This window comes from Puntigrus tetrazona, chromosome 1 (assembly GCF_018831695.1).
Source record: "Puntigrus tetrazona isolate hp1 chromosome 1, ASM1883169v1, whole genome shotgun sequence".
Taxonomy (NCBI): Eukaryota; Metazoa; Chordata; class Actinopteri; order Cypriniformes; family Cyprinidae; genus Puntigrus; species Puntigrus tetrazona.
In genome coordinates this window covers 9,770,752-9,796,080 of record NC_056699.1, presented here as the reverse complement: position 1 = coordinate 9,796,080, position 25,329 = coordinate 9,770,752, and the positions used below count along the sequence as shown (strand labels likewise).

The window sequence follows — 25,329 nt, the reverse complement described above, 5'->3', positions numbered from 1 at the left end:
GTAAGTAAATAAATAAATAAAGCATATTGAATAATGCCGGATGTGAGTGAAAAATATGAGAAACTTATCTTTCATTAAGTTTACTATTAAAGTGTCCCTATTATGGATTTTTATGGACTTCCAATTTAAATCTGTACGCGTCCCTTGTATGAAGTCATTATTACAAGAAAAACTCATGAATATAAAAAGTCATAATTCCCAGAAAGTTTCTCATTATTGATAATAATTCGTTATTATAAGAAACTATTATAATAAGATAATACCTCAGGACAAAGTTTCTCATTATTATGACTTTTACACGTCTGTGGCAGAAAAAGCTTGTTGATTAAGTAGTAATATAATTAGAAACAGCTGTTACTGTCACATATAAAAGGCCGGTTCATGAGGACGCAGGGTGATGTTACTGTCTTAATGCGTTTGAGAGAGGAGGGGCATACAGGAACTACTTTAGACATTCGCTAAACAAAAACACGACTACATGCTTTGTTCCTCCAAATAAAGACCTTCAACAGGACCTCTTCGAACATGTGCCTTCAGCTTCTAAGCGTTACGCTTCCAACCTCAGAATTATATCAGATAAGCAGAAAATCTCACGAGTATAAATTCTTAGTCAGCCGGATAATGCCTTAAGTACTAACAAGTTAAATCTGATATTACTTGATTAAAACCACTCTGCTCATGCCCCTTTCCTCCTCGCTGCGGTGAAACAACGAGGAACGTTCATCAATGATATAAAGCGTATGAAATGAATCATTACTCTACATCCGATTCACGCTCAGAAAGGAGCATCAAAGCTCATCATCGTGGTTTGGGAGGCCTAACACTTTCGAAACACATTTCCAAGTTAGAAACTATAGAAATGATCCCTGAAAGTATAGTCTTAACTTCTTCTCGGCTGAAGCAGCTCGGGTCTGTTCTGACACTAGGCTTCTCACAGACGGTGTTGGTCACCGCTACCGCCATCACGCGATTAGAAAAGTAACATCTAAAAAGATACGTACTTTCACAAACGCCAACATGTCTAAGAGTTGTAACCACTGCAAATAGTTTTGGTCAAACAAGGTTTCTCGGATAAAATGAGGTATATTTTTACATTCTGTAGCGTTCAACATTATCAGCGATGATTAAAAAAAGCATTACATTCAAATGGAATTTGCAGCAATGTTATTATTCTTCTGCTTTATATATATATATTACAAATAACGTCGAATACTTAGTTATTATTGTAGCAACAATATAAATGTACGTATATTATTGTCAAGCATACAGTTACCCATAATGCAATTCAAACAATGAGTGACAAAGCAACCAATCAAGAGAGAGCACATGTATTTCTCAATAAAATAGACAGAATATCAAAGTTTAAATATTCTTATAAAATATTATGTACAATTTTATATAAAAATTAACAGTAAATAAAAAATATATGTTTTATTTACGTTAAAATGGGTCTGAAAGAATATATCGTGAATTTGTACAGCACTAACAAACGTCCGGAGCAAAACTGCCCACCCTTTACAAAGGTTCCGTGAGGTTCCGTTTCTGATCATTTTTTTTTTTTTTTTTTAATTTTATTTATTTTCATTGTTTTTATTTTTTATGTTTGTTAAAACCCCCAAAAAACGGCACTTAAGGTACTCTGAAGACATACGTCCTCAACATGTGATAACCAAATACAGCCAGCAACACGTTTCAAAATTTCACTGGTGGAAACTTTTTCTAAACAGATTATCTATTTTTCCTATAAACATGATTTAAAAATGCATAGAATACATTAATGGAGAAATAGTATTCTAATCCCTTTGCAGACTATATGAACATTATATAAGTAACCTATATGCTATTCTGAATCACACACAACAACCTTGTAAACACAGTGATACATTTGCATATTTAAACCACTTTATTGACTTGCATAATATGGCATTTCAAGTCTGTATTTTTTAGGTGCTTGCATTACAGTACAGTCTTATAAAGCGTGCTTAGACTTATCAGTTGCCTCAGGTGGCAAGTCAACCTTGAACAATCTTTGTACACTCATACTGTTTCAAAAATAAATTGTGTGATAAAATAACAATTTTATATTAAGGCAATGTTCATTATTGGGCTTAATGCTACATGAGCTACACAATCTCTTTAAAACCCAATTTGATGATATTGGTAGTCTAATACCATAAAGTATTACCGTTTTCACACAGTATGATTCGGTATATTTAAACAATCCTATAAATGGAAAAAAAAAATTAAATTGGCATAATGAAATGCATGTTGCAATATAATACAGTATAAATATGCAGAATAGATCATAATGAGTAACTCATCTTGCTTAAAACATTTCTATTAAAATGCATGAAAATTATGCCTTTACTTTGCCATGACACCCATGTGCAAAAGCAAAACATACAAAAATTGTACTAGCTGAAGTTTGGTTACATGGCAGAGAGATATGTCATCCTCCAGGTTGCATGCAAATTATTAATACATTAATAGCTGATTACAGAAAGTTTGATCATGCAGGTCTGTGCAGGTACTAAAACATGCAGGGCAGGGAGCTTGATTGCAGAGACACTATCCCAATCCGAGTTTCCCATGGTTTCAAAATCAGAAGAGGAGGAGGTAGATGTCATGATGGAATCTTTAGCAGTATGTCTACTCTTAAACTTTTCCAGGTCAGAGAAATCTGTTTTATTCTGGGACAGAAAATCCACGTTCCTGATTGTCATTCACCTGGTGCAAAGAAAAATGGGGGGAACAATCGAATTAAAACCTTTTAAAAAACTTTTTAAATATTCACTCATTAAATCAAGATTGTATATCTATATGTATATAGATATAGATGTATATATATATATATATATATATATATATATATATATATATATATATAATAATTATTGTTATACTATTTGTGAAATAGAGTCTTTTAGTAAACATTTTGAAAGAAAGAAAAATCTTTTCAATGATAATGTATATATATATATATATATATATATATATATTAAGTTACTTATCTGCCTGCCAGTTCCTTCTTCAGACACGATCTAAATGACGTAAAACGCTCTACGGTCTTATAGCCCTGCAGAAAAAATAGAAAATTAGTCATACTTCAGCTGTCAAAATGACAATCAAAAAGTCACGTTTCTATTAACTATTAACAAACAACAAACCAAAACAAGGAACATTTTTATCAGAAGATTCTTTAATGAGGTTTTAGGTTTAGGTTTCATTGTACAGATACAGCCACCAAACACTAGGTGGTGCAGTAGTTGCTGTGATACTGTCCTTGTAATAACTCCGAGAAGTAAAAGATGATGCTCTTACCCGGCCTCCACGGTGCAGCCGGTCCTTCATGATACCAATGAACTCTTTGTAACTGAGCTGATCATCATGATCCACATCAAATATCTTGAAGATTGTGTTAACAAGGTGACGGGTCAGTTTGAGGCCTGTTGCGACATACACCGCCCGAGCAAATTCATCTGGAAGACAAAAAAGAGGCGCATTCGTGTGACTTTGCTCCACAAATAAAAATGCAACGGCATCAGCTCACTTCTTGCTTTTCTTAATCTGTATACTATTTTGAGTACTGTGGCATGGCCAAAGTATTTCACCTTGTCCAATAGATCGACAGGCAAAGTTGTACATCTGCATGGCGATGGCGAAGTCTTCAAGGTTATTGAGGAACTGGAAGAAAGACCTGAACTCTTCAAAGGTGATGCCCTGATCATGAAAGAAAAGAGCAAAGACACAGGGGCAAAAGAAATCTTTTAATCGGAGACACCCAAGCTAACAGACAGAGCTGCCATAAACTCACATTCCATTCCATTTCTGTGTGCGATGTGACAGAACACACAGGCACAATTCATACCCATGCCAATCTGTACTGAACAGAAAATGCAATAATGGACAAAAAGAAATCAGCGTTTTGATATTTGCAAAAGAAGTCATGCTTGTTTGCTGATGCGTGTTCTGCTCACAATGATGCATGCGACGATGAAAGGCATGAGTCATTTTACAGCACAATGTCATAAAATTGTCAGCCTGTCTAAATGCGGAGAAGCGAAAACAAACAGCATGACATCATAGACTGGAATCAAAGAGATAACCTGACCGACAACAGAACACCAAGAATGTCTTAAAAACAGCTCCAACGTTGGGGTCTTTTTAAAAATAAGCCTCTTACACTCACCCAGGCTGAATTTATTTAGTCAAAAATAGCATTATTTTAAAATACCAATACCCATTTTTATATTTATTTGAATATATTTTAAAAATAAATTCACATGATGGGAAAGCTGAATTTCCTGCAGTCATTACTCCGGTCTTCAGTGTCACATGATCCTTTAGAAATCATTGTAATATATGATTTGATGCTGTGGAAACATTTCCTATTATCATTGATGTTGCAATTTAATTGTTGTGCTGTTTAATATTTGTTTAATATTTGAAATTATTTCATAATTTTGGGGTAATCTTTAATTAAAAAAAAAAACTTGACTCTAACATTTTGAAAAGTAGTTTACAGTAACATAGACCCAAAAATAATATTTGTGTCTTCATTTACTCACCCTCATGTTGTTCAAACCCTGCATTTCTTTCGTCTGTGAAACACATTTTGAAGAACTTTACATCTTTGTAACATCTGACAAAACGTGGACACCCAAGACATTTTCCAACACGCATTATATGTTCCACAGAAAAAAAAATAAAATGAGGGTGAGTAAGTGATGACAGGAATTAATTTTTTTACAACTGAATGCAAAAAACACATTGTCCTGCCTGTCAAAATGAATCCACGATTAAATCTTTTCCCTGAGGGTGTCAGTGTGAATTAACACAGATCTGCTTTTTGGTTGTAGAAAAAGATAAAGGGTAATGAGGTAGAAAATACCTTAAACAAACACAGGAAAGGCTTGTCACAGCTATGGTAATCCACATAAACCTCTCTGGTGAGTATTTAACATTGTTCTAGTTACACATTATTCTTAACTGTTGAGTCGGTTTGATGTTTAAAAGCTGGATTTTGCTGGGTTGAGTTCAGGACTTGGCACTCTGGTGGAAAACCATAAAATGCCATAAAGGTGAGTTTAAAGTCTATTCTGTGGGAATTTGAGAGGAGGGTGAAGTCATTCTAGCCAAATGTACAAACTGCTCTGAGGGGCCCCAAAACCTGATACCCTCAACACAAACAGATCCCTCAGGTGGGACTGGGAAAGAGCTAAAAGAGAGCAGTCAGGCGTGGAGGAACCTACATCAGGTGACCCCCCAGAGATGGACAGCATGACAGTTCGTATTCAAACACAAACTTTCCCCCGAGCACCCCATACCAACACAAATACAGTGGGTGAAAAAGTATTTGGACACTTCACATTATGTATTTTAAAGATATGTAGGTAGGTATACAGACGGCCAGGTAGGTATAGAAGGTGGATAGACATGTTGTTGTGTAGACAGAAAGCAGGTAGAGCAGGTAGAGAGATAGGTAGGGCGGATAAGTAGATGGGTAGATAGGTAGGGTAGGCAGGTGGAGAGTCATGTATATCTTGACAGGTAAGAAGGGTAGATAAAAGGATGGTAGATAAGTAAGTACATAGACAAGTTGTGAATTATGGGGGGACTTTATCGGCACTTGATCGCTCCTGATGGGCATTAAAACAAAAACTATATGCATTAAACATGCCTTGACTATGATAAAAAAAAAAGGCAGCTCCTGATGGTTGAATCGAGTGAATCAATGTTTAAGTAAATCATTCATACAGTCAGTGGCTGTTTCTCAAACAGAAGGCTACATCTTCCGGAGGATGCATTTGTAGGTTGCATAGATCATCAGGCCTGGTTTATTTCAGTTAACTGAAAAATATATTCGTTAATATACTAAAATAAGACCTTTTTATGACCTATGCAGCATACAAATGCGACCACCGGAGGATGCGCTGCACAGATGGTCACTGCATAATTTGCATAGGCAAGTAGACAGGTAGACAGGAAGATAAATATACAGGTAAGTATGTAGACAGGTTTCGTGGTAGGTATGTATACGGTATGTAGAAAAGAGATAGTTCAACAAATAGGTAGATGGACAAGTAGATAGACAGGTAGTAAGGATAGGCAGTTACAGGACAAATACATCAACAATTAGATAGATAGATATATAGATATTTTGGTATGGATGAAGTAACCAAATACTTTTTCAGGCCACTTTATGTCTAAATATAATTTAAACTCAAGAAATATGTTGAAAGCTCTCACACAACAAGATCATCTCAGCTTGTTGAAAGTAAAGGGAATTTACTTTCTTGTACATGTGCCACAAAATCAAAAAGAGAGAAACCAACTGAAACAAAACGAAAGGCAAATCCAAACAAAACACGATCTGATCAAGAGCTGCGGGACGACGAATCATTCTGGCAGGGACAAACCTCTGCTTTCTTCCAGTGTGTGATAAACAGGGATAACAGAGAGAATACAGGAAGTTTGTGTACACTGTAATAGAGCTGGAACTTACCCTGCATGTTGTGCGCCCCTAAGACCTTCTTTTTTTATTACACCAATATTGCAAATTCATTATATACTATATGCTGTTATGTATCAAATGCATCAATACTTCAGTAATCGGTATAGATATACTGGATTCTGATAACAGAAATCTCTAAAAAAAAGATATCAGGGTTCTATGAAGGGACACTATGAAGATTAAACTGTAGTTTACATGCAAGTATCCCACACTGTGGGGCACTTCAGCATTCAAAGGTTAATGAGCACTTGATGTGTGGAAATGTGTGTATTTTGGGGCTGAATAAGAACATTTTACACATGCATTATTTCATACACGCACAACAAATATATGTGCAAGGTAATGAAAATTAATTAGTAGGGGTATTAGTATTAGTATTTTATTTGTGGGGCACAAAGTGTTAAACCATGTAATGCTATTGGGAGGAGAATTAACAAGTCGTTTGAAAGTGTGAGCATGGGGGAGGTGGTCATCTCAGTTGTCCCACACCTTCCTTTGAGATGAACGTAGAGGCCAAGTGATGTTACTCATTACCTTCTCATCAGGTATGCACTGCCGCACATTCTCCAGATAGCTGCGGATATCTTCTACGTTAGTGTAGCGCAGCAAGATTCGTGCAAAGTCCTCCTCACTGATGGTGGTCATGCCTTTGGAATAAGTCAGGAACTCGATCTCCAACATCTCAGTTTGCAGATTATCCATAAACCTGAAAGAGCAATGACCGCAGTAAGAGTCGGAGTCAAGTTGCAGCCTTAGTGAGCTTAGAGAGACGCTTTTTGTAATTTTATCATGCCACATCCTGTAAGGACAAGCTGCTAACTGACTTCAGCATTTCCTTCTACCTTCTTGATGGACATTAGTTCTCGTGCATCCATCCTTGTCAAGTGAAGATAAATGAGTGGCATGTTTTTAGAGCTTTTTTTTTCAACTCAAGCTGTCATACCTGTAGAAGTCGTCGAATGTTAGTTCCGCCTTCCCCTTCTTGCCAAAGAAGTGCACAAGCAGAGTGGTGTCAATCATCATGTTCTCATCGGCACGCTGCGATTGGTGAGCAGGTAAGAGAGCAAAACGAGAAAGAAGAAACTATGACAAAAATCCTCCTGTCTCTGGAATGAGAAATCAGTCCATCATAGGCTTGCTGAGCCATTCAGAGTACCAGCCATCCAGCCTTGAAAGTGTGTATCTATATATCATTTCTCCCCTGAGCCTACAGGGGACATGTTCTGAGAAGACGTGCAAATCTTTATACCATACAGGTAGAGGGTGAGAACGGCATAAAGATTGTATATTAAACTAAAACAGACACACAAAGAGCAATGGTACACAGAAATGCACACAAACATGCCAGTTGTGTACATAGACACTCCCTGTATACATCTGGTACAGCCATTTACAAAAATTGGACATTGATACCAGATGTAAACAGTACAAGACACCAAGACAGGACAACAAAAGCAAAGAGCATCCATATCGCATGCGTTTCTGCAGCAAACTTTCACACAGCGTATCTTTCAGATTTGTGAAAGAAATGCACACGTGAGCAAATTCCACCTTTCCTTCTCTAGAGACAATCTCCAGTTTGTTTAAAAACCTTAACTCTAAAGCTAAAGATCAATTTGAGTGATCTTGTAAGTATCATTTATACTTTTTTTTTTATCAAGTGGAGCTCAGGAAAAGGCGTTGATGTTGTTTATTCACCAGGAAAAAATAATTTGCTAGTGGCACGACATCCAAAAACCTAAGAAGGTGGCCGATCCAAGCAAATCCAGGTTGTTTCTTTCTTTCCCTTTCTATCCATGCTTCACCCTCATCTGCAAGAAGAGCCTATCATGCTTAGACCAGGTAAAACCAGGCATAAACTCTAAATAGCTCTTCTCATGGACTCTGTGCAATAAAGCGGGCCAGAATGCAAGTCCATGCTGTACCTCTAGCTTAAAATCCTATCCATGGAGATACAATCAGTGGGTAGTTATAAAGAGAAAAAGAATGGTTCCTTTTCACTAGCCAGATAGAGTTTGGTGTTGTATAAACATAATAAACCCCCCCCCACAAAATTGTAAATCGGTGACTGTAAAACAGGGTGGAAATAACTTCTGATCCCGGGTATAGAAGTCTGTTTCCAGAATAGAATAGATTAGGATTAAATAGAATAGAGTAGAATAGAATAGAACAGAATAGAATAGCGGTTAAAATGAAAAAGTACCAATTGTGATATGTAAAGCCACAATTGTAATAAAGCAAATACCTTTTTATTTATTCGTTAACAGCCTTCTATGAAAGAGACATTGTAGGCATGTTTTCAATTTAACAGATGTTTAAAATTATGCTTAAAATTATATATATATATATATATATATATATATATATATATATATATATATATATATATATATATATATATATATCTTCAATACTGACAAAAAGCAATTCCACAAAACACACTATTGCACCCAATATGTTTGAGTGCTGTTCATTTTTGTGCATATTCACAACAATGCTGCTCGGTTGAAAGCAACTGTAAAGGCCATTGGACACTGAATCTGAAATTTTTTCATGTGTTTTTCCGTTTGTTTCATATTATGTATCGTATTTCTAAATGCATGCTATGGCAAAAAGGCAGAAATCAAACCTGATCTGAATTTTTTCATGACGGATGAAAGTTTTGGAGGCTGTGTGTAAACGTGATTGAACGTGTATAAAGATAAAAAAACCTCAGGTCTCCTGAGAAACAGACAATACAAACATATGGGCATCTTCGAGACACACCACAGGACCCCTCCACCCATCTTTCCTTCTGTTCAGTCTGTTCAAAATGAATACATAAAAATGGCAATGCAAGTTAACTAACAGTCATGATTGGTATTATTTGAAATGCCTCTGGTTCAATGGCCTCATTTCTACAGAAGTAAACTTAAAGGTAATAAAGATTTGAAGATTTCAGAGATATTTTAGTTACTGCAATGAGTGTGCCATCCCCCAGAGCCATTCCATGTAAATGACCTTCTGTTCCCATTGAGGTGTAAACTACCCAGGTCTGACACCTGTGTTAATGCCAATTCTAAGTCTTGGTACATTCCTCCATTCGGGGGATGTTTCATCTCGGTTTGATATTTAAATAAACACAGCAAAAGGATCAGGGCAGTCCTGTAGCCAGAAAGCCCGTAGTGTGGTGTGTGTCTCTACATTTCATACTATGTATTTCTCAAGGTCAGGTATGCATATTTTACTTTTAGAATGTGATATTTTGTATCAATATGATTAGATATCTTTGAATTGGCTATGTAATTGATGTAATGGATATTAACCTGACTAAAAATAAATTGTTACATCTCATATTCTGTTTTACTCTGTAATTATTGACTCTAGTAGATTGTGTTGTATCCTTGCTAGCGACATGAGTTAACTAGAGTTGATACCAGAGTTAACTAGAATAACCAAATATCAGAATACAAATTAGAAACAGACAAACAACCAGTTACCATTTGAGTCAGATTGATTAATAAAATGGAGTCAGATTAGAGTTTATCCACCCATGGACGCCTTCCTTTGGCCAAACTGTGGACCGTACATAAACATGAGATCATTTATTTTTTAACATGCAAAAGTTTCGGACTCAGTGTGCAATGGCCAAAGTGTACTGTGAGGAGCATTATTAGTGTGATGCATGTATAAGTGACTCTTAACAGGTGCTGCTGGCTACTTATGTAAGAACACTCTAAATCAGTCACTTAATAAGTTGGATGCTGCCTTAAAAGGTAGCTGCCAATGACCTGTCAAAAGTTCATAGAATTATAACTATCATTATAGCGACAGTATACAAAGATGTACACTTAAATATTGGTCCCACATCATAGGCTATTAGGTGGCCTTAACTACTGTGTACATTCATTTAAATGAATGATTTGATACAATGCACTTATTGTGTACATACATGTTTTACATTGTACTTTCTGTAATTACATATATAATTACACTGTTAACCCTATTAAAATTTAACCCACCCTTAAACCTACCCAAACCTGTCCCTAACCTCTAACCCCACCTTAATAACAACGAACGTGTTGTACAGTACAATATGAACACAACTGATGTAAGTACATAGGAGTTAGAACCACCTAATATAAAGCGTGACCAAATTATGTATTGGTATATAAAAGTATTTCAGTATACTAGTTCAGTATTTCACCTTTAATTGAAGTTAACTTGAAATTAGTTTCAAAGTAATTTCAACAATTTTATTAGTGTAGGATAAAACATATGCATTTTAGATTTGGTAGAATATTAATATTAATATTAAATATGCAAAATATATATTTTTATATGCTAAAATCTTTAAAACTGAAATAAAAATACATTTCTAGCAAAGACTGAATATTGATTCCATTTAACTTTACATTTTTGAACTGTTTTCTGGGATCTGGTATGAATCAAATCCATTTTTTTATATCTTTGCTCATATGTTTCTGGATTCACCCCCATTAATTTGCCCACTGATGGCCATGTGACGAAACTGATAAATAAACGACTCTCTTTTTTACCCAAAACATTAATAGCTGTTTTTCCCGTTTCACAATTTCATCATGGATCTGCTGGAAGAGCGACGTCACAAGGCTGTGGTTACAGGAAACCATTAACGTGAGGTCATCATTCTATGTAACACCACAGCCAGGCCCACGGTGTGACTTAGACGCCGCCTGAAGCATTTTACTCTTTGATCTAAAAACAGCGGTAAAAACAGTGATTACTGCTGTCGACTTCTAAGATGAGTAACAACGATCACACTTCCACACAAGCTAGCATGCGCCCTTTAGCCCACAAACACACAATGTCTGGTACCCTGCAGTTGTCAGCTCAGACAAACAGACCTGTCTAACTGCTGTGTCATCTGAGGAAGCCAAGCTGAAATTACCCTTTCATTGTGAATAACAGACTAAGTAAATACAGGGCATCTGCACACAGCTCTCCACAATCATTAAACTACTGCTTCCTACAGACGCCCTCTATTAGCCATTAGAACACAAACACACCATCAGGATGAGCAGACATATTCTGACATATTCGCTGTAAAAACAAAGGCCTTTAATGTGCCTGCCTACTGAGAGCACTTACGATATTATGTTATTATTCGCAGCCGGTTCAACACAAAGATAGTAAAGTATCCGAAAAACTAAACACAGACATCAGTATGATGAAATGACAAAAAACTCTTGGTGAAGCATTAACAAAACTAGCAGTTCTCTGCAAAATTCTCTGTAAAATAAAAAAGGTAAAAATATATTATATACACACACTATATATATATAAAAATGAACGTATAAAATTTAAACTTAATTCTAAAACTACCAAAATAACACTGATATGTGTATATATATATATATATATATATATATATATATATATATATATATATATATATATATATATATATATATTGGTAACACTTTCACAATAAAATGTAAATGGTTAACATGAGTTAATGTATTAACTAACATGAACAAACAAGGATCTACATATGTATTATACTCTTTAATATTTAATATTTGTAAATGTTAGTGAATAAAAATATAGTTGTATGTTGTTATTGTTAGGTGATGGTAATTTGCAGTGCATTGACTAATGTTAAACAATACTTATTGTAAAGTGTTATCTATGTTTTTCTTATCAATTTACAACTTTGTATCTAGTATCGTAATTTAATATTTAACATATTTTTTTATTATTATTGTTATTTTTTTAAATATAGCTTCTGGAAAATAGTAATAAAAAAAAATAATAAATTAAATTTAATTAAATTAAGTCATCCATTGAATGCCAGCATTTTTTTTCTTATTAATTGAATTTCTAAAACACAAATTTGAAGCATCAAAAACTTACTAGAATATCAACGGTTGACAAAATACATAAAAAGAGGGATGAAACAAAAAAAATAAAAGGATATTCATAGATCATTAAATGACAATTACGTTATAGGGTTGGGATGATGAAACAGGAAGGAGGAATGACGATGATCTTTTCGAGGTGAGAGCATCGTGTTAGGGATGGCTCGGGACAAATAAAAAGACTGGAGGACAGAGGGCTATGGCTGTACCTCTGCCAGGTCAGAAAACAGGGCTTGGCTCGCGCCACGTCTCAGCATGTCCCAGTAGCTCCTGGGCACAAACTCCTGACACTCTTTTTTTAGCACCTGCAGAGGGGTTAGCATGAGATGGAAAGCCGTTATCATGTTAGCTTCGACAGACTTGGTTAATAAGAGGATGTGTCAGGTGGTCTCTCAGTCCTTTTCTTAATCATGAATATACCACAGATTTATCAGCCTAAACAAATTAAATATACTGTATGAAAGATTAATATGAAGATTAGGAGAGGGGACTTGTTGATGTTAGCCAAATGCTAATTGTATGTGGTTATTTGATGTGAGTGGTCAATAATTGGAAAAAATTGGAATAAAAATCTGGGAGATTAACCAAGATTAAAAGGTTTTATCAATATACAAGATTTTGAATCTTGTGTGTGTCATTGACAGTGATTGGTTCAGGCTATGACTATATTCAAGTTTGTTTTTAGATGCATATTGCTTTTAAACTAATAAGAGTGGCTTAGATGTAAGCAGTGTACTGGCACAAGAAACTTTTTTTTTTCACTAAAAAAAGAGTAACCGTGACGAAAGCAGAATAACTGATTTTGAACTGTTGTATAATTGAAAACGACTGCATGCGCCCTTCACAACGTGACAGAATGTGCATTCAGAAATTCAAGTGATTTATCTATACAGAGGCTGAGAGACTAATAGTGACACATCGAGTTTAGGAGAACAGGAAATATATTTCTCTCATCAGTCCTGTGCTGCAAGGAGCCACTTTAATAGACAATAAAGACCCCTGTCTTTCACTCTGTCACTCCCTGGGAGTCAAAGAAAAGTGGCTTTATCCAAACACCACCGAACTGGAAAAAATGATCAACAGCTCAGGAAGGCTTTCATGGAGACTTTTGTATAGATGTCTGTGTTTGTACTTCATCTAATCATTTGAAAGTGGATGCTTTTTTTGTCAGGATAGACTTGTCCATTATTAACTAAATAAATAATCTTTTGTGCATTAGTTTATGTATAATTTGTATGTATAAAAATAAAATACATTTTTAGCATGTTCCCATTTATACTTTCTGTTGTTGGCATGAACGAATGCCTTTAATCAAAAATACAGTAAAAATAAGTATTATTGTAAAATATTATTACAATAAAATATTTTATTTTTGAATATCATATATTACTGTGATGGCTGAATCTTTACCAGCTATTAGTCTATTACTAGTTTACGGTCTTCAGTGCCACATGGTTGTGCTTTGTGTAACACCCTATTGTATGATTGTTCTATTAATATAAAGTTGAAAATAACAACATTTGCATAAGAAATCTTTTATAACATTTAAAATTAAATGTTATGCATGACTTCACTGGCACATTTCACTGGTTACATTTAATGCATCCACGCATTATAAAATCCTATTGACTCCACACTGGATGGTAACGGATATAATGCTAGCATTAATTTGGTCTTGAAATAAAAGGTTTTGACTTCATATTGATTCTTTTTAAATGTCTATTTAATATAATTGCTGTCTAGATTAAACAACCTTGACATCTCATTTGAGAGATCTAAATGTTTTAATGTAAATGAATGCGAAAGACTCCAGAGCTGGCTCAATAGAAAACACATTTTACACCAACAACTCCACCTACTCTTACCCAGACCTGTTCTTTATAACCCACTGATGAAGTTTGTAACTGACACGTTGTGGTTATGGAAACTAAAATCAATAAGAATCAAATTGGACTGATTGTGGCAAAACACCCACATGCTCTCTGACCTCTGAGGTCCACTCCACCTCCCTCCACACTTTCATTCAGTCATCTGCAGATCTCTCTCATTCTCCCATCATTCCTGCCACGATTTCAAGATTCACACAGAGGTTATAGTTCACAGGTCAGAGGGCCGAAGGGTGATACATACGCTGTTTACGGGGGCAACCTGATATCCATAGAGCTGCATACTCTACACAGAGACGAGAGGAGAGGTCACGGCATGCGGAAGAGGAGAGGAAGGAGAGAACGACATAAGAAGAGATGGACAAAGACAGGTTAAACATGCAAAGAGTAGAAAGTGGTTTAACCACAGGACAGTTGACACACTTTCGCAAGCTTCCAAGAGGGAATGTCGTGACTGGCTCCCTCTCAGATAGCCCTTGAGAAACTGGACATGTGAATGAGATAAGAAGGGTTATGCATCCAGGACAGGCAAAACAAATACAAGTATAAGTCTAGAGGAAGTTTACAGTGGATGGCCAAATGTACTCAGGTGTTTTAGTGTATATATATATATATATATATATATATATATATATATATATATATATATATATATGATTTTGATGATCCCATATATAACCGGGCTTGTACATTTTCTGAAAGTAATGTGAATGCTGCTTGTGCAAAACTTGCAGTTCTGATTCTAGGCTGTTGTGGTTGGTTGTCAAAGAATGATTTTTAAGTTGTTAAGGTGTTCTACTACTAGGGTGTTGGCAAAATCTAGCAAAACATTCTTATGTAAAAGTAATAAATAGGCATGCACTTTTTATACACACATACACTCTAGAGTTCAAACGTTTGGAGGCAGCACGATTTTTTTGGGGAGAAGATGTTATGGTTTCCAAGGATGTTTTTGTACATTAGTACATAAATACATAAATATTTTGAAATGTACAATGATCACTGTCTATTTTAATAAATTTTAATGTATTTATTATTTATCTATTCACACGATCTTTCAGTAATATGCTGATACGAAGCTCATGAAACATTTCTTATCAATTTTGAAAATATTTAACAAAAAATCATAACTATATAAATGATTTTCCTGTCACTTATGATCAAATAATGACCTTGTGGGATAACGGTATTTATTAAAAAAATAACCTTACTGACCCCTAAACTTTTATATCAATGATTTTATATTTAATTTTATATCAGTGCATCCTTAAATATAACTTCTGTTCAACCGCCTGCACGATTTAATATATCATACATATCCGTATGTGCCAAAGTTTAATACTTACATTAGGGATATATCACTATCGCCAGGTATGAGCAAAACAAACACTTATGCAAACCCCACTAATTAGATATTACAGAACCACCATCTCCAAGCTTTCCAAGAGCGATGAATCACATAATATGATATAATTTAGTACCCCTCTGAATGGGTTTTCACAAAATGGCAGCATTTTTATCTTACAGTCAGCTGATAAACAAGCATCTTCATTCCACTGTTAGGTTTGATTAATATAACCTTATTTATTGGTTCATTGCAGCATTTAAAATAACACTAGAAATACTGTGCCCCATGTCTTGTTTGCCCTGATACTGGTTGCCATCGGACAACATTTAAAAAACATTATCATGTCATGACAAAATATACATTTCCCTTTACACAGTAGAATAACAAAATAGATATCATTTTAAATCCATGATCACCAATCATAGAGGATGTATTCCAAGTTAATGCCATACAGCCTTCAAACCTTTTTTATCTCATGAAATCTTCTTGTTTATTGTCACAGAAGAACAGGTTTATGGGGATAGTTGCAATCCCTAAAACTCATTTTGGATCAAACTCTTCTCTGGTAGGTACCAGCTAATTTTTTTTCCCCCCGACAAAGAGTTAAGTGACAGAAAGAAAAACTCACCAGAAATGCTGACTATCAAGCTCAGGGGGTTTATGCTCAAGAGAATTTTAAATTGTTTTTGATCTGTGTGATTTAATGTTTTATTAAATGTACAAATGTGCAAAATACAGGATTATGATTTGGGAGATGTAGCACTGAAAAACAGATTATAATATTATTACACACAAAGATCACGGTATCATCTTACCAGTTGAGCAGATTTTTCAGCGTCGCCCTTTCTTCCTTTTTTCTCATTTTTCTTTCGGAAGATTTCTTGCAACTATAAAAAGAAATAGAGAAAAGGAGGAAAATAAATAATGCTGAGTCAAATAACTATTTTTAAAAATAAACATCAAGGGCTAGAATCAACAATTTATCAACTCACCACGAGAAATTCCCGCTTATCCACCATCTGGTTACCATCAGCATCAAACATGTTAAAAGCAATCTTAAAGCCTGCGTGAGGCTCTAAAGAATAGATTTGAAAAGAATGTATTTTAAGTTGTAGTACGATTGTAATAAATCAATACAATGTATGAATGCATTAGCTCATTAAGCACTGTGAATTTTGCAGTCAATCTGGTAAAGCACTGTTAAACATTAAGCCACTAGGTGGCTAAAGCAATGATCGGATCAGAGGTGAGGCCCACATTTCTAAGAACCTGTTATCACCCCAAGAACTTGCAGTACACTTTTGCTTTCATCACTCTCTTCGCGTGTTTTTGAACCTGTCAAGAGCCACATGTCTTCACTTTGTTATGTTGCCTAAGCAACAGCCCGAAGAGAACATGTTAGGCAGTGTGTTTCTGTTACAGCTACTTTAAGACACTAGCTTAGACCATCATAAATCATAAAATCTCAGTTTTTTTCTCCTAAATAGTGAATGGAAGACTTTTGCTGAAGCCTCCTATACTTCACAGACTTTTTTTATCTTGAGATAAAGAGTTATCTAACACATGAAAAAAATCTCAACAATGTAACAAACAAAATTAGCCAGGATTCCAAAGTCTGTGATTTTGTAACTTAGTATTCCTCACAAATTCCGTCATTAAATTATTTGGGCTATGCTATCCACATTCATTCTTATTTCTATATATATTTGTCTCATTTGTGTCTAGATGACAAATGTACACGGATCTTCACATTTGCAAAATAGAAATTGTATACCTGTAGGTGTGAACTTCTAAGCTTTACACTTTTTGGCATCGATGGAAGAGCATTCTTTAAATAATGCAAATATGTGTATTTATATTTCTTCCAAACGATTTTCAAAGAAACATTTGATACGACAGAATAATATGTGTTTCTAATTTTTTTACAAATATATTTCACATTACACATATTTCTCCTGATATGTAAAGGAGCAACCTCTTAGCAGCAAAATCTTCCTCTGAAATCTGAAACTATAAATGTTCAGTAAGTAAAATGTGGCTTTAGACATTTTTATTTTTTTCTCTGTGAGGGTGAGAGTCTGGGTGGGCCTTGTCTGAGGTCTGAGCCGCACTAAAGACGTAAAACATTCATGGACCAGAACGATCTTTGATTCATGTTTCGAATAAAAATACATGCATAGAGAAGAGGGCCACAGAAAAATAAAGCACGGGATAAGAATGAAAGGTCAAGGGAAGGAGACAGAGAGAGAAAAGATGGAGAGATAGAGGTCATACTCACTTGTCAGAATGCAGAGCAGAAAGAGATACTCTGTGTAAGCGATGATGCCTGAAAAAGGATATCAAAGGGTCACATCCATTCTGCTAATGTACAGTAACGCACTAACAACCTACAAATGGCCTCGTCTTCCCTTTTTATAATCTCTCCTTTTTCTTTTACTCTTTGTCTAAACTGAAAAGTCGGGAGGCGGCTCATCTGAAGCTCGGATTAAAATGTTTACTGATTTTCAAAGCTAGGGGCCTCCAGAGATAGATGGAGTCGCATACCCTTTTCCCTTCTTCTCCTGCTCCAAAAAAAGGACAAGTAATCCCCCCTTTCATGATGATAACATCTAAAAAGGTGCCTCTCGGCTAAAGTGTCCGTCTGCATTTAGGCAACATTTGCCCCGCGTTTGGCCCACACACCGAAGCCGAAGACTTTGACACTGTGAGTGACCGCCATGGAGACGGAGGCTGCGTTCAAAGGCTTCTGTTTGGATAAGGGCGTTCTAGAGGCATCCGTCAGGACGGGGAGATGTGCCCCATTTAGACAGGGAACTGTCCTTGCTTTTGTTAGGCTCGTGAGAAAAGTGGCAAAGTGGAGTACGAAGGAAAGAGAGAGTGAGAGTCAAAAGAAAAGTCAAAAAGAGACAAAGCGAGGTGGGCTGATGGAAAGATGGAAGTTCTGTTATGTAAAGGCACTGGGGGAGGGCAGGGAGAAGGGATACGTTTTCCTACACCTCCATTGAAAGTGTTCCTCTCCACAGCTTCTGTGTGAAGGGGGACATGGAGACAGTAGCAGGCATAGAGATAGTTCAGGGTGAGTGGACTGAGTGTTACGGGACACTGCCTGTGCGCCTTCGGGATGAAAACCCGACACTGAAAATTCAACCCAACACCCGCGGTCTCACACACTCACTCAAGCAATACAGAGGCATTCAAAGTCCACTGAGCAAGACAACTCGAGCCAGAAGAGACGATCGGATCGGAACATTCGGGTATTATTTAGTTCTTTTCCGTTAAACTCATCCTCTCTCAAATCTCACTTTTTGCCTTTATTTGAAATTCTGACATCTATTACAGTGCTTCATGGAATAATGTAAATAGTACAGGTTTAAAGAGGATAAACAACAAAACTGTGAATTCTGTGGCCTGACGTTAGAGATGACTCGGGGTCAGAGGTTATCAGTGGCGATCTAAAACAAATTTAAAGACATTAATATATGTCTAAAAGATGGTAAAACAGCTTTTTAGCTGCAGACACGTTGTTAATGTTTACACTGTGCTTACAAACGTAGTAAATCTTTGTTTTGAGCAGGGCCCCTTAAATGAAGAGGCGCTGTGTTACATTCCATTCATTCCTGTTCAATACGGCCTCAATACTAAGTCTGTATCCTAGAGTTTAAATGCCAAATCTGATGTGTTTGTATGAGATGATTCATACTTTTAAGGGTTCGCATACCAATCATTCTCAATTTATAATGCAAAAACGCTGGCATGAGACGAAAGGTCTGGTTCCTGATCTGGATGCATAAAAACAGTAATGGAAAATATTTGCAGAATTTGTGTTATAAAAAAGCAAACAGCACAAATGAGCTCTAAAAGGTATTCTTTTACAGTCTGTCAACTGTTATTAATCAGATCTGTACAGGTTCAACTTTAGAATGAAGATGGCGATGAGGATGTCACATGTTTTTTGAAGGTCTTTTTAAAGATCAAGTGAAGGAAATTAAAGAATTAATTAATTAATAAAATTAAATTAAATGGAATTAATACAACAACATCAAAAGAGAAGAAACGTTTTCACACCCATTGATATTTAGTTTCAAGTATAAATCAATTTTGTTTAATTACTTAGGAAACAAGTCCTCATATGTTGCATCTCAAGCAAACCTCTTTGAAATCCTGATTTAAGAATGTTAAGAAATTTGTACTGAAAAACTAAATAGTTTTTTTACACTGCATACAGCATTTAACGTTACAACACGTGATGAATTCAAGACATTCTTCTCTGATTTAATTTGTGGAAGGGGGAAGAAACTGAGAAGCATTTTTATAATTGCTATTATAATGCATAAATCTACCACTTTAATCTGCAAAGTAATTTCAAACAAAATAAAATGAACAGAACATACTGATTTGTTGGACCAGAACAATCACAGCGTTCATTTCCTTGCTATGTAGGGTTTCCTCTAAGTCGTACTGCAACATTTTTAACTTCCCATGCCTCCTTCAAGTTCTTCACGAAGACTTCCCTTGAGTTCGCATCCTCTTAGAAACTGCTCCTTAGAGACCAGAGCGCATTCACGGATCTCGTTAGCATAGCTTCCTCAATTAACATCTGCATGCTATCATTACCACAGCTTGAGATCAGACGGCGTGTCAAGCTGAAGCTTCTCGTGCACGGGCATCTGCTGGATGCATGGCTCCACATCAGTGAAACCAACGAGATAAATGTACCGCCGCCAATTTAAGGTGATGATTTCAAAAACTGTAATTACTATGAGGAAGAACAGAATTCAGAGGGTTTATTTTTAGAGTCCTGCTGGAGTGTAAGAGAGGGTGGAGTGTGTGTGTGTGTGTATAATTATCACCGCTGGGAATTAGCTGGTGGTGTGAGCAAGTGCTGCTACGTACGCCACGAGCAAATACTTTAATTGTGGCTCTGCTGCTGAAGAACTGCTCGCTCTTGCAGTTATTTCAACAGTATTTTTATTTAAGCATTAATGCAATTCTGCATTCTGTTTTTAGGTTTCATTCTCCGTTCTGGTCAGCAAGCATGTATTTTGCCTGGAGAATGAGAGGAAATGGAAACAGTGAGAGAGAGGGAGACGTAGAGAGTGAACTGAGCTATTTTTAGGAGTGCTCACAGGAAGTGAAAGCCTCAGGCCCATGTTTAACTGGTGCTTGACTGGTACCCACTGAGAGTGAGCAAGAGAGAGAGAGAGAGAGAGAAAGAGAGACAGGAGTGGAGAGGACAATTCTGCATCACTCAAGTATTATATTTCATGTGTTTCTGTACAGCCTCTACTAAACTGAGAAACAATATTTTTTCCCCCGTTTCTGCCTTCCCAAGCTCTTACAAAAAGAAATAATGTGAAACCATGGTGGTAATATCATAGTGCACCGGTAGTGAGTATATATAAAATGATCTTTACCCATAAGACATGGTAATGCTATACTATCAAAAACAGAATACTTAACAAATTTAACTGTTTTTATAATTATGCACTACTATTCAAAGGGGTGGGATCAGGAACTTTTATGTTAAGTTGCATTCAAAATTTATCAAAAGTTCAGTATAAATTTTTAAAATATGTGACCCTGGACCAAAAAACTATGTCATAATGGTTAATTTTCTAAAACTGAGATCACCTAAAAGCTGAATATATAAGGTTTTCATTAAATGGTTTTGTTAGGATAGGACAATATTTGACTGAGATACAACTATTTTAAAATCTGAAATCTGAGGGTGCAAAAAATTGAAATATTAAGAAAATTTTTTAAGAAAGTTTTTAACAGTGCATATTAAAAATACTTTTTTATATTGTTTGTGGTCGGAAATTTACAAAATATCTTCATGGAACACGATCTTTACTTAATATCCTAATGATTTTTTGCATAAAAGAAAAATTGATCATTTTGGCTATTGTTACAAATATGTTACTTACGACAGGCTTTGTGGTCGAGAATCACACATTTCTATGCATTTGTTTTTGAACTTTTTATTCATAACAAATCCTAAACAAATCTCAGCATTAATGTTAGTGTTTATTATAAAACCTTAGCCGTAGCTGTTTTATTTTCATATTTTTACACACATGCTCACCACCGTAATACAACTAGATATAAAGTGTTTCTAATAATGAGCAAGAATGCAAAACTCACCTCGTTCCCGAAGGTTCCGGAACAGCTTAGATGTTCCTTTCCACACTGGTGGAGTGTCAGACAAGATCTTCTCCAGCTCCTGTAAATCATAAGAAAACATACTGTTGGGAAAAAAATATTCACTCTCAGAACTGTAAATACGGCGAAATGCACAAGTAATATCTATAAATGATAAATAATTTAACTGAGTTATCACGTCTACAAAGCATGCATTACAAATAGATTTACAGCATACCTGTTTGGTGAGGGACCTCCAAGGTTTCCTTACTAAGTATAAGTATGTAACAGACAGAGAGAAACAAAAAGAGGGTGGCCGGTGAGATAAGATCGGGATGGGGGTTTCATACCATAATATTTAACAATCAGACAAAACAAGATTTTTGGAGTAGCATTTTTTTTAAACACACACAGTTCACTCTCAGAGTACAGAAGAGGAGCTAGGCTAAACAGTCTCTCTCATGGCAACCAGCTCCATGGAGCTTTTTCGAGTGGCTCTGTTTGTCCTTTTTTTTTTGTTGCAACCATCACAACTGTTTTTGTGCGCTATTGAGAGCATTTTTTATTCCATTTTTTCTAATAGTACTAGATTTGCCAGTTTTTGCTGTAAGATGTTACTCCACTCTTCCACCACAACAGCTGCAAGTTTTTAAAGACCTGTTAACCATAAATGTCTCGAGGACTGTTCCACAGGTGCGTGTGCAATAATCATTTTTGGCTTGCAGAAAAACTACAAAAAATATGGCCTACTTTTTTTTTTGGATCTGTAAAGTTCAGTTGGATTTAAAATTATATTCTCGTTAAAACACAATAAAAATAAAATATTCACTGGCAAAGTATGCAAACAATAGGGATTTGCAGATATTGCATTAATAGATGTTGTTGTTTTTGCATAAGACTATGCCTGTTGTGTTTAATGTGGAACATTATGGCATTTATTCTATCAAGACGTGCACTTCAAAGCCCGGTTTGAATCCAGCTAAGTAAATATTAAGCACTTCTGTTGCACTCTTGCACAGCTTTGATCTGACCCATTAAGACCCATTAATGACTTTTGTTTCTAATAATAATTAATTAGCATGCCGGCAATCCATTTATTAGATTAAGCCCCAGCAACAAACCATTTAACGATGATGATTTAATTAAACATTACATCAACGTAAAGATTTACAAAAATACTGCTTTCTGTGCACTATGAAGAACTGGGGTAATCACCTTCGCTGTGTTCATTTTTATTATCTAAATAAGCAAAAGGACATCTCTTTCATGTGTAAGTCGCTGTATAAAAGTGTCTTCTAAATACATACAGTAATAATCTGAGGTAAGCCTATTTGTAACACATTAGATTAAATGGTTTGATAAGACCACACCGATTGGAAGACCATCAAGGGCTTCCATAAAGAAAGATGTGCAATTATTGGCCCGAATAAACATGTTTAGTCATTTTGCAAGTTCATCTAATCAGATTTTATTACAGCTTTGCAGTCTGCTGCTGTTTGAAATATAATTTTAGGGTTTAGATGGAGCACGTGTCCACATCAGAAAATAACATGTGACTCACTGCGAGGTTCGCTCATGGTGACCGACTCGATGAAGTTCTGTGGAGTCATGTACAGCTGTCCCTCATACTCCACTGAGCTGAAGAGACGGAAACGATGCTCATGAGACGACATGTACACGTCGCTTTCATCGAAATCAAAGAGTGGAGCCTGCAAGGACCAATGGGGAGCAATATAATTTGTTAATATTTCTATTTTTTAAAGCCCCTGTCTTTATGTCTGTAAATCCATGAATCACAAACTAAAAGGTTAATGTTGAATGGCTAATTATCATTTGCTTTGTTCAGCCATGCTGAATAGATAATATCTCTGAAAGACATCAAAAGGTAAATAAAAGGCAGGTGATTGTTAAGCTTTTTTGTGTTTTGAGTTTACTGTTAAACGTGTGCATTACATAGCAGAGACTGATAACTGAATCAAAATATTTAATTTAAGATATAGATATTAAAACACTAACATACATTTAGATTTTTTATAACATATAATATTGAAATTTAACTTACAATACAAACACAAGCACATGTGTATTGAAGTATTTTTCATTTAATTTGTAGTAACATAGAAATAGAAAATATTTATGAAATCATGTCTGCTTTTCACTGTAGTTTTGTTTATCAGTATTAATTAAAAATATTTTAAGTGTAAATGCGCTCTGAAAAAAAGCCCATCAATAAATCAAAGACATGAACACACAACATAATACTGTGATGTGTGAACTTTTAATTAAATCATTAAATAACACTTGTATATTTATATGTTGGCAAACAATCTTTTATGCCCATGCATTAGATTGAGTAAAAGAAAGGTTTTATTTAACGTGGTACCACGCACACATGGAATGAAAGAACTTGAACTGCAAGGTTTCCACACCAATCAGAAAAACATTTAGTTACTAAGTGGAACAGTCGGACCAAAACATCTGGCAGCCCATGGAAACCAAACCTGACTGTCTGCCAAAATAACAAAAATCCCAAAAATATGTTTATATGCACGTGCCAAAGAATTCTGCACTTAGACATGACAGCTCAACGCTGACAGGGTGCAGATTGCTGTTTGACAGGCCTCTGTGATACAGCACAGATAGGTACATAGCTGTTTTATCCAACCGTAACGCTCTGATGTGTGCGATCTGAAACGTGCGCGCAGTCATTTCAGCACCATGACCGAGGAAAGCGCCCTTCTTCCTGCAGCAGCATCATCACACAAACGCGCATTGTCATCCAAGCGTTATGACTGTTTCTGTGCGCAAGCGAAACAATTCACCAAACTCTACAGCATGACAGCCTAACAACAGTGCACGATCCCTGTCCGACTTGCAGTCGCGTGGAATTGACGCCAGGAAAAAAAAGCATTAATAGGAAGCAGTGTTACGTGGCACCGAGAACAGTGGGAACAGTCATACCTTCTCCTTGGCGGCTACAGCGGGTAGCGAAGGCAGCAGAACCCGACTGCCCATTCCTCTCATCGGGGCTTTCCTCCCTCTGACTCCGCACATTTCTGAATAATAATAACACAACGCCGCTCCTCCGGCCGCGACGCCCACGGCAACTGCTATTCCTCGGCGTACGCGTCGGTTATCCTTCCCCGGAGGACGAAAAAGCGCGTTCCGTGTAGCTGACGACAGCGACAAACTCCTAAATATGACTCCTAGTCTGCGCACAGCGGCCATTATTGTTGGTATGACAGAATTTGGGCAAGATTCTCGAGTTCTCATTCATTCATCGCGAGATGTGCTGCTCCCTCACCGGGATTACCCAGACCAGAGAAACAGCAAGTACAGCAGAAGTAGTATGCTATCTGTGAACTTGCACGAAAAATGTACACTCCTCAAAAGAAGCTAAAAAAAAGGGTTGGGGGACATTTTACATTTAGGCAAAGCAAGCTGTTTAAATTAAGTTATAGATATCACAAGTTATAGAAGTGGTATTACAACAATAGCAACACGTGCGCTTTGCTTTGTCAGTTTAATAAAACATAAGAGATTTTAACTATTTTATAGATT

The 25,329-nt window shown here is 36.0% G+C and overlaps 1 protein-coding gene and 1 non-coding gene across 8 annotated transcripts; both read right to left on the bottom strand.

Moving 5' to 3' along the window:
- Positions 1 to 666: 666 nt before the first annotated feature.
- Positions 667 to 882, bottom strand: LOC122353673. The gene has a single exon (XR_006252046.1). It is a non-coding gene; the product is annotated as a small nucleolar RNA U3 (small nucleolar RNA).
- Positions 883 to 1,884: 1,002 nt separating this feature from the next.
- micu3a (mitochondrial calcium uptake family, member 3a) lies at positions 1,885 to 25,040 on the bottom strand. 7 transcript variants are annotated; one of them, XM_043248715.1, is made up of 16 exons: positions 24,730 to 25,040; positions 23,330 to 23,477; positions 22,007 to 22,038; positions 21,772 to 21,850; positions 17,906 to 17,953; positions 16,620 to 16,702; positions 16,443 to 16,514; positions 14,524 to 14,565; positions 12,603 to 12,698; positions 7,458 to 7,552; positions 7,049 to 7,220; positions 6,420 to 6,428; positions 3,612 to 3,720; positions 3,322 to 3,479; positions 3,012 to 3,076; positions 1,885 to 2,730 (listed from the first exon to the last, which is right to left on the bottom strand). In XM_043248715.1, exons 1-16 carry the CDS (start codon positions 24,994 to 24,996, stop codon positions 2,724 to 2,726), a joined length of 1,482 nt encoding a protein of 493 aa, XP_043104650.1. In that variant the 5' UTR covers positions 24,997 to 25,040; the 3' UTR covers positions 1,885 to 2,723. The 7 variants fall into 7 exon arrangements, with proteins under 7 accessions (XP_043104650.1, XP_043104646.1, XP_043104669.1 ...); XM_043248711.1 differs by lacking the exon at positions 6,420 to 6,428 and adding an exon at positions 8,440 to 8,454 and having other exon boundaries at positions 24,730 to 25,039; XM_043248734.1 differs by lacking the exon at positions 14,524 to 14,565.
- Positions 25,041 to 25,329: the final 289 nt, after the last annotated feature.

Coding starts and splice junctions, on each gene's coding strand:
- micu3a (XM_043248711.1), bottom strand. CDS start 24,996: ATGGCCGCTGTGCGCAGACTAGGAGTCATATTTAGGAGTTTGTCGCTG. Junction 23,478..24,729: donor CTGTAGCCGCCAAGGAGAAG/GTATGACTGTTC, acceptor TGGTCCTTGCAG/GCTCCACTCTTTGATTTCGA. Junction 3,721..7,048: donor AGTGCATACCTGATGAGAAG/GTAATGAGTAAC, acceptor TTTCATGATCAG/GGCATCACCTTTGAAGAGTT.